The sequence below is a fragment of the Ptychodera flava genome, assembly GCF_041260155.1.
Source record: "Ptychodera flava strain L36383 chromosome 3 unlocalized genomic scaffold, AS_Pfla_20210202 Scaffold_26__1_contigs__length_13983176_pilon, whole genome shotgun sequence".
Classification (NCBI taxonomy): domain Eukaryota; kingdom Metazoa; phylum Hemichordata; class Enteropneusta; family Ptychoderidae; genus Ptychodera; species Ptychodera flava.
This window is the reverse complement of record NW_027248280.1, coordinates 13,872,081-13,882,403: the sequence shown is the minus strand read 5'-3', so window position 1 is coordinate 13,882,403 and position 10,323 is coordinate 13,872,081. Positions and strand designations below refer to the sequence as shown.

Sequence of the window (10,323 nt, the reverse complement as noted above, 5' to 3'; positions counted from 1 at the left end):
CCTCCGCTACCCTTCGCTACCCAAAATCTCATTTGCATAAATGAATCGTGCCCCATCACCATATCGTGCGATAATTGAGGCATGCCGCGCCCGCGTTGATTGTCTGCTTCTCAATTTTTCTGTGGTTGAGACATCAAATTTAAAATCCATTGATATTAGTGCGTACTTACATGTATTGACACACACACCCACTAACTCATTAACCTGGCTTAAGCTCTCGCAGAAATTTGCAAGGGAAAAAGACCTACATAACAATGTCATGTCAAACACTAACATATCGTAACCGACTTCTCATTCTTGGCACCTCTATCCCAAAACGATGTTTATACCCTTTTTCAATAATGGTTCATGCTACGACCCGCCCACATACATCCCATAGCTCTTTTTGTATCACATTACAGCGTCTTCTACGAACCACGTCAATTTTGCCTACTCCTTGTACGATTAATGTTTCTCTAGCCCGCATCATTCCGTATTAGTTTTCAGAGATACAGAAAGATACAGCAAATTGAATCATCAACAATGTCTCTCGTCGGACCCATCTCTAGTGTTGCGGTGGCAGGTGTAGTAGTCCTATTTTACATCGTGAGCACGGCAACCAGCCACTGGGTGGTGACTTCGACAACGTCCACCGGACTGTGGGAGTCCTGCTGGGGAATAGTATGCGGACCCCTACCCGATGACTTACTCACAGGTTAGGCGATCCCAGCTTTGTATCATTGGAGTAGTAGGAGTCTACTACTTCCATAATTGTACTTAGCCGTCGGTTAGCTGTTTTTATCGTTTATCTAATGTAAGCCTAGTATATGCATGTGAAATATATATGTGGTCCAAATTTGATATATTGTTGTCTAATTTTGATATGCTGACTTATTCACTATATTAAATAACAGACAAACAGAAAACAAATGCTCACATGCCGGCTAGGGGACACACGGATGCTGTACCAAACTTTGCATACTGATCACCTGGTTTTAATCTTGATATTGTAAGAGAATAGCTGAATTTTTTACGCTGGGATTGTGAGCAAACGTTTTTCGTTTTTTACCTTCTCGTGTCTATTTATAGACTAGAAAAGGTACAGTGGAATTTGATCGAGTGTCCGTTTTGCCTTGCAGAGCTCGACAAGTCTACATGTTGCTTATCATTAGAAAAGTAAACATTTGCAACAAATTGAGTATTTGGTGTTAGATTACAGCGCACGCGGCGAACGTTTCCCAGACACTGTCTCGTCTACAATAATGACAGTCGTTTCAGCATGCCACTCATGCACAACAAGCTTGACACCGCACTATAGCTATAGCACATCATCAAAGTTTTCTTTCAGCTACAGCTTTGTGTACTTTGATTTGGGAAATATAACTCAGACAAAACTCACTGGCATATTTTTCGAGTGTCGGATCTATATCTCGAGGAAAGTCCTCAACATCAACCGGACTGACTCTCGGCGTTTTATTACAGTGAAACATTGTATTTTTCAGCAAGGTAAAGAATATTTTGAAGGCAGAGAGATATCATCGTCCCCTCCATGCTAACCCGTTGCCGTGTATGATGCCGTCCGGGAAATTAAGTGCCAAAATACGGTGAATTATTTCAGAAACACTTGGTGTGTTATTCAATGGCACAAAATGTACCAAGTTGATTGAATTGCACTTGCCTGTGCAAAATCAACACTTTTCTTCAAGTCTATTTTGTAGCTCAGAGAAGTGTCAATTCAGAGAGAAGTGTCAATTGAGAAAGTTTCATTTAGCTGAGACAAAAGAGAAAGCGGGATTAAAGTTTCATTTAGGAGTGTTTAGCATTTTCTGGTTGACAATATTCAGTGTTGTATCGTGTCAAACTTGTTGATAGAGTAGACTGCACTCGCAATGCTACAGACTGCATGCTGAAGGAAATGTTGTCGTGATTGCTGACATCGAGAGGAGAAGAAAGTTTTTTTAAGAATTTACTTGTTTCTTCATAAAGTTCCCAATTTAAAGTAAACACCTAAAAGAAAACTGATGATGTGCATGTAGTGCAGTGTTATGCTTGTTGTCAGTGACATGCTGAAACGACTGCAGTGATCGTGACGAGACAGTGTATGGGAAACGTTTGCCGCGCGCTGTAATCTAACACCAACCAAAGACGAAGACTCAATTTGTTGCAAATGTTTACTTTTCTAATGATAAGCAACATGTAGACTCGTCGAGCTCTGCAAGGCAAACCGGACACTCAATCAAATTCCACTGTATTAGAGTGAAAACCAGTATGCTGGTGTCAACCTACTTCCGTCTGTCAAGACTTCGGTCTGTCAAGATCCGTGACGTCATGCCATTGTGATGGGTCATATCATAAACTGGTGGGGGTGTTCATGGCTCAGGTTGAGGTGTGGGAGAACGATTCTGAGCTGTGACAAAAATCAAAAGGGACTTTAGCGGCATAGCCACAGTGTTAAGCCTTTCTCCAAGGTTTCTTAGTTGACTACAATCTATTACAGACTACTGAGCTGACGTTAGGGGTACTCACTTTGTGTTTGCTCACTCTGTGAGCGCTAGTGTTTCGTACTGAGTAGCGTGGATATCCCCCATGGCCTCACGTGATATGGGCCTGTTGCATAATCTGCAGAGATGATCGATCGTATGCCTCTGACAGGGCTCGAAATTAGCGGTAGTCCCGCGTCCACAGGCTACCAACTTTTCCCTGGGGCTACCAAAACCCATGAAATGGTAGCCCACACGGACTACCAAAGCCTTTGACATGAAATTACATAGTTCGACATGATGTTGATCGCTGTGAGATGACCGACGCTGATACAGCCAACCCAGCAGGACACAGAAAGGCAAGACTATGACTTTGTCATGCAAATTAAAATGTGACAGTGCAGTCGAATTTGCTGCGACAAACTTTCAATGAAATATCATTATCTGAAATGATGTACTTGGATGACAAGCTCGGGAAACGATGGCCAATGAAATTTCATTTTCGTAGTTATTTAATCACAATGTATCGATCACAATTAAACACAAGATTATAAATAGCGTCCCTAGTACTAAATTCAACACTCGACTTGGTTGGCCGACTTCACATCTGATACGTGTCAACATGAGTATTATGAATTATTTCCGACGAAAAAAATCTTCTTTCAAACATGGGCTACCAAGCCTTGTCTTGGGCTACCAACTTCAGAAAATGGTAGTCCAATGGGACTACCGGGGAAAAAAGTTAATTTCAAGCCCTGTCTGAGTCTGAAAACGGTCGTTGTGTAAGCCTGTCGGCATTTTCCTTGCATTTTTTCTCATTTAATTTTGCAAAATATCGGCGAGTACCTCAATATTTCAAGATAACCCTTTCTTCACAATCGTTCCTGGAGTTTCAGAGTCATATGAACGAAAATGAGTGAAAGTTTTAGACAGGAAAATCGGACGTCGGCCATGTTCAATGTTTACAGTACAATCAGAAGTTTATGTGGAGGAATTAACCAACAAACACTGTTCATGATGCCCGCCCTCTAGAGGCAGACCTTCCTATATGAAGTACCACATTTGATGCTTGTGGAAAGCTTGACCACACAATGGAGCACTTAAACTTTTAGAAAATGACAAACTGAATAAGAAGGTATTCTGAAAATGTCAAATACTGAGGAAACATGCGCAAATATTCACAATAAACAGGTTAACTGACTGGTCAGCTATAAAAAACAATGAAAATGTTTATGATCAAAAGTTTTGAGATTTGCACATTTTAACAAATACAAATTATTAACATTATAAATATAAGACAAAACTATTTTTCAGGGTTGGGACAGGTTGGAAATGAGGGGTGACAGACAAAGGCACTCCTATTGTTGCATGTGGATGCAGCCACACCATTTCATTTACAGCATACTTATTCACTGTGTTGTGTTCAAGTTCCATATTGTACTGGCTGTCATACAAGGATAAAATAAGCAAATCAAATCAAATTAGAAAAGGATCAATGCTGTTGTGTGGATTTTGCTGAACATGGCTGATTTTAATATTTCGCCCTATATATTTGGTATCCAGCAAAGGCATATTTTGATGTAAAGTCAAAATTAACACTACATTGCTGACAATATATGTTACCGTTTCTGCATGAACTTTTCTTTTTTAAATTATATATAGAACAGATTGACAATTATTGTGATGTCAACACATAATTTTACATCACAAAGACTGTAATTTTGCCAATTTTTTTTTGTTTTTCAGTCATTTTATAAATTTTGCACTGCACAAGATGATTGAACAAATTGCAATGTTTGAATTTGTAAACTCAAAGAATAAAAATCCTTTGGTCACAGATTAAATTATTTTTTGAAAAGAAATTTACTCTTAAACACTTTTAGCAGATATTCTTTACACGATCATGTATTTCAAGGAAAATATGCCTATTAAAAACAGTAATTTCTTCACTTTCAATTTTTTTCAATACTATGACAATTATCAGCCATGAGGTTATACAAACACAATATCAGATCAGCGTTTTTCATCATTTCTACAGGACTCTTTGGAAAATCCATTAAAAACAGTTAAAAGTGACTTAAAATGATCACTTGGAATACATTTAATTTACAGATGCCAGGTTGTGTATTTCACATGCACTCAGGTCAGTAGGGAAGTGCGTCATTACTATTTAGGACTGTAAATTCTTATTTCTGAATTATTTAACTTTTTTCCACATTGAACTATCTTTAGGCAGTTTATACAGTAGCTTAGAATTTTTTTGATTGATGTATTTAATCATCTTTTGGGTTCTTTGGGTCCATATCCCACCTCATGCCCCTACATCGTCAACTATTTACCACAACTCCATGCCAACAACCAATTACCTGACCTGGCCACACATTAGAGAAGGTACAGCGTCATTGACGGTATTTTTGTTTTTTGTTTTCAATTTCGAGGCGCGTACTGCCTTAATCACCAACTTTACTCAGATCATCGAATGCTACTGCTATACAAGATTGCGAGGCCCAGAGCGGAATGTGGTAGTCATGAAAACATGCTTCGCCCATGAAAGTGTTGTAGCATCATACTGCAATATATGGTATGCCTTATTTAAACCGACGAGACTGGCTATGTTGTATGTACGTGCACGTGCGTTATTGTGGGGTCACATCAAAACGAAAGTGACATGAACAATGGCTCAATGCAACCCTCATTGCACCGCACGACAAAATAAGTGAAAAGCGCGCTCTACAAAACAAAAACGCCTATAAATCATGCCAAGGGACTCATTGACAAAATGTAACTAGGCATGTCGTCCATTCGATCAGGTCAGCAACATGGTCATTAAGTGATTCAACAGAGTTGAATATGCAACTGCATAATATAATTTCCACATCATGTGCATTTGGGAATCATAATATGGTCTTCCGTCGTAAACTTAAGGTATAGTTAATCTACAGAAATAACACCTATAATTAACGCACTTTAAAGTTGTGAATCTGAAGTTTAAATAGATTAAAAAGGCTATCATCTATGAAAGCAGGCTTTGAAAGATTTTGATGAACCCTCGAGTTGGAAAAAAAATGTTTATTTACAAAATAGTTTCGATGTAGAATCTCAGACTTAACGTCTCTTTATGTCAGTCGTATTAAGGGGAATCAAAAAAGTGGGTTGCAGGAATTGTCTTACGGGACTCAGAGCCACAGTCGACGTAACACTAACAGCAGTAAACATGTACGAAGTTCAATTCATTAAGGGTTAAATCACATTGTGATTGAAATCAAAAGTAAATGTTAATTCTGCCTTCAATTTCCAATTGCACGTTCACTTGGTTCCGTGTAAAATTATAAACAATGGATCTAATGAGTGCAGCAATTGCTTTCCTCACATGTTCTTTCACATTATTTTCACATTATTACACGTTTTCTCGTTATTTATTTTGCCAGTGAAATATGCTATTCTTTTTGTACGTCAAAGGTCATTTTCTGAAACGTTTGTTAAATTCTTCGAAACAAATGAAAGACCGCCTCACTTATAATTGTTATTTCAATATTGACATTCATCTGGTAGATCAAAACAGGAAGCATGTGCAAAATTGAATTGGGTTGAAAAGTGTTCAAGTCTTTTAACAATTATATTGTATCACAAAAGATATTATGCTGCTCGAAAGTGAGATATTTAAACTTCTGCTCAAACTTTCAAATACTCTTTTTCAAAGTTGGGAATGTAAATCATAGGACTAGAGAAACAAAACACCAAACATTTACCTATATTTGAAATTGAAAATGGACAGCATCCATGTGTTATCTTTATCGGAGAAACTAAAATTGAACAAATTAAGGCTGTCCAAAGCGTCAGAATATGTAGAAAAAGAATGTAAAAATAAAAAGATTCAAAATAGTTCTCCCTGAGGCGCAATATACCGAAATGATATTCTGTTAACCTCTATATCAAACTATGGTGTCAAAATATCAAACGTGGGGAATGCAGAGGAGTGCATTCATTTCGTTCATCCTACACCACATTCAATTTGCAAAGTAACTTTTAACGCACCAATGTGACGTAAACACGATCAATTTCTCAGCCTTATTTTAAAATAATATTGCGTAATACATGTTTCTGACAAGAAATATCTTGGACTGAAAGATTCAATCATATTTCTGCGACTAGCTTGGAGTGTGTGAAGAACCGTAGATACAGTAGCTAGATCTTTCAATCTATTGTTTTCTTTTGAATTAGCATTGTTTTACTCAATTTTGTCTACATATGTCGAATTGTGATAATTGTTTTATTCAGTCGCTTTTCTATATGAAAAACGTTCATCAGCTGCACAACTGCAATTTAAGTGTATTTACAAGAATTGCCCGTCTGAAGAGTACGGTCTCTTGTCAGACGTCGAGTATATTCTTATGTTCAGTTTATGCGACAAGTGTGTATCTGTGATCACCTTTGTAGATTGCTGACCGCTAACATTAAGTTCTGACTTGGATTCATTTTTCAGGGAATACATTAGCTAATAAACAAAATTCTGCTATAGCTGCTATATCCATGATGCAGTATCGTTATAGTTCTGCTCTCTCTTTATGCAGGATACGTCAAAGCTGCCCGTGGTCTAATGTTGTTGGCTGTCATCGTCGCTGGGATATCATGGATCCTTGCTTTGGTAGCACTGATTGGAAAAGTCACTGGAAAGACCAAGCACTTGCTTTGTACAAAGCGCTTCTTGACAATCAACGCATTGACCTTCTGTGCAACAGGTGTGAAATATGTATGCTTTTTAATTCTAATAATCACCTTCTTTCGCTTACTTTGTCTTTCCATGTTACTTCTTCTCTTCTCTTTCTTCTTTCTTTCTTCTGCTTCTTCTTAATTTTTACTGTACTTTATATTATTGAACAAGTGTAACGCAACGCTCATAGCAGGAATAGAGGACAGTCTCATCGACTCGCATCTCCCATTTGTTTTTCAATTATTTGTTCTGTTGTAACATCACTTGCTGTACGGTGCCACTGCAATGCATCTTTGGGTGAGCAAAAGAGTATGATGCTATTGTCTCCATTTATATCTATCAAACTAGAACGCACAAATTCACGAATTACGTCAACGCAATGTGGAATATCTAATTCAATGGCCGTTTGAGCCAGGTTTTTTAAAGGAGAGAGAGAGAGAGAGAGAGAGAGAGAGAGAGAGAGAGAGAGAGAGAGAGCGTTTACGTTACGATCTAAATATTTATGCTTTTTAGGTTTGCTGGTATTGATTGGAACGAGTGTGTATGCCGTTGAAGCGATGAAGGACTGCGGAGACGATTGTTCTTTTGGATATTCCATTATCCTTGCCTGGGTCTCAATTCCTCTCGGTGTCGTTGCCGCGGCCATGCTGACCTACTTCTTTCGCGCCATGTGTGATGACGCCTAGAGCATATCTGTCACAATGATTATAATCTGTTGCAGCCACCCATGTTGTAGTAGCTGAGATAGGATGGTTTAGTCTTAAAATGAAACAGTCTGAGTTTATATAAGTGTGATTAAAGCAAAATGTTAGAGTCTCCTTAACAACAAACCCACCATCGATATCAGTTTTTTGCCAGGATCACTTTCCCTTATGTCAATAGACAAGTGTGCATAAAACATTTTTTAAATTTCTTTCGTACATTTGGTCATATAATTACAGTGACTAATAAATAATTAACAATCGCCAAATTTTTCAATGCGATATTTGTCCTGACATTGTGAGACTATCAAACAATTTAATTACAGTGTATCTCTTTTTTATTAGAGTCAATGTAGTTTACAAAATAGAAATATTCTTGCGAATCCCTGTGGCCGCATGCTTTCATTTCATTAGTTTCCCAAGTTAATATATAGATAAATCGAACCTTAGGTGAAGGTTATTTGGCTTTTGTGTATATTTAAATGGCAAAATACTCAGTACTTAAGATACGAGAAAGACTCCTCTGAAAACAAAAGTTAAAATATCCCTAAAATCATTTGCCAATAATTTTTAAAACGTATTTTCATTGTGGGCCTCAAATTGAAATAGGCAAAGAGACACTTCCAATTGAAATCGACAAAAGGACACGTTACCTAAATAACTTTCAACAAAATTTGCAGTGATACAAAATGTTTAAAGACCAAAAAACCAAGTAATGCAGGCAAAACACACATCATAACGTTTTCAAATCACAATGATGGTTAATGTTCGTGACATGAAACCTGTTTTTATATCACAAATCTGTGACCTTTTATTAGAATCGAAAGCCTACACTTTTATCAGCCAGGTATTGAGACTAGAGGGGAAGGAGTATAGTTCTCACTCTTTTTGTCTTGGTAGAAACAAGTAAAAATATTCAGAAACAATAATTCTGACATTGTTTAAAAGCCACGTGATCTAACTTGTTCAACGGTGAATATGTTATTACTTATGCACAATTTATCTCATTCAATAAAAAACGAAGTAAACCAAATAGAGCCCGAGCATTTTTACTTTGTATGTTATATCAGTAAAATTTAGTAGCTAGGACATCGAGATGCTGAATGGGTTCAGCTGATGGTTTTGAAAAAAATAAAAAATATGTAAAAGTAAAGGACAATGTCAATTTATGCAATTATCGCAATTGTATATCAGATATGGTAGCCTATTCTAAAGTCATCGTACTTCCCTTGGAATACAGATTTGAAGCAGACATGTTTCCAAATTCAAAATAGAAGAGCAATACGATGTATTTGCATATTTAACACTTCATCCCTCGTTCGTAGAGTAATTTTACATAATTCTCTTTTCTAGTTTCATTTCACATTCTTTTTTATATTGAAACAATAATTATGATTCGCATTGACCAGCTTCCATATCTATTCGATTAATTAACGTGTATCTTTTTACTTTATGTGTCTCTGTGTGTCCAGGGAAATCTGTCGAATTGCTTCAAAACGTGTTTATATCAGGTTGTAGTGTGATGCCATGAGTAGATAGATACGATTCCTCTCCGATAATTCCTAAAAGGAGACAACTCGAAGGTTTATTTTGTGATCCAAATTTATTAAGAAAGAATACAGTGTCTGGCAGGCGATTTCGACAGTGATGAAGTATATGAAAGGCGTGGAAACGACACAGTCACTATTAACACTTGGACACCCACAAAAAACAAAATGCGTCTTCGGTTGAACTCAATGGGGTCAATGTGTATGTCAAGAGTGAACCCTATCCGGTAAAGTTTTACGCGTGTGAAGACCTCAAAAACGTCCCCGACGTCAAAGTGGCCCCCTGCTAAATGTCCGGTAAGATAGGGGGTTAAACTTAAGTCTGACAACATGTACCGCATAACGGTCGCTTTTGTAGTCACGAAGACATTTTTTGATGAAAACATGAGGACCACTTTGAAGTCAGCGACACCTTTGAGGTCTCTATAGACGTGATACTAAATATTTTGAGAGTGTTCAAGTAGCTAAATAAATAAACTGATGAGTAGTATCATGTTTATGTATTTTAAAACTTTGAATTAAAGTACCGTCAACCGTTTTAGAGAATTTAGTGAAAAGGAGCTTAGAAAAAGGGTATTTTCTAATTGTTGGCTGTACTGTCATCTTTCTATGTAATAAAACATAGTTCATCTTTGAAAGTTGCAAAAGAAGTGTTGTAACAACCTGTGTCATTTGCAATGCTATATTCAAGGAAACCGTTGGTCTTTCTTTCACTAATTAGCCAAATGAGTGCTTTTAAAACTCACTTTTTTGTAATATGTCGTCTGCTGTCATTTACATTTTGCTCTGTTCTTGAAAATCTCTATAATTTTGACGAATGTTTAATCACAGAATATTTCGATATGGTTCTTGTAAGCTTGTCCTGGGTGCTTACCACCAGAAGTTCTGAAATTGTTGGAAACGTT

General features: G+C 37.2%; 1 protein-coding gene across 1 annotated transcript; it reads left to right on the top strand.

Moving 5' to 3' along the window:
- The first annotated feature begins 406 nt into the window (after nucleotides 1-406).
- LOC139126061 (peripheral myelin protein 22-like) lies at nucleotides 407-10,047 on the top strand. Its single transcript, XM_070692121.1, has 3 exons — nucleotides 407-694; nucleotides 7,031-7,198; nucleotides 7,684-10,047. Exons 1-3 carry the CDS (start codon nucleotides 523-525, stop codon nucleotides 7,854-7,856), a joined length of 513 nt encoding a protein of 170 aa, XP_070548222.1. The 5' UTR covers nucleotides 407-522; the 3' UTR covers nucleotides 7,857-10,047.
- The last annotated feature ends 276 nt before the right edge of the window (nucleotides 10,048-10,323 follow it).

What these genes read in the sequence shown, in the direction of transcription:
- LOC139126061 (XM_070692121.1), top strand. Translation starts at nt 523, where the DNA reads ATGTCTCTCGTCGGACCCATCTCTAGTGTTGCGGTGGCAGGTGTAGTA. An exon ending in ACCCGATGACTTACTCACAG is followed by an intron (nt 695 to 7,030) that starts GTTAGGCGATCC and finishes CTCTTTATGCAG; the next exon opens with GATACGTCAAAGCTGCCCGT. An exon ending in ATTGACCTTCTGTGCAACAG is followed by an intron (nt 7,199 to 7,683) that starts GTGTGAAATATG and finishes TATGCTTTTTAG; the next exon opens with GTTTGCTGGTATTGATTGGA.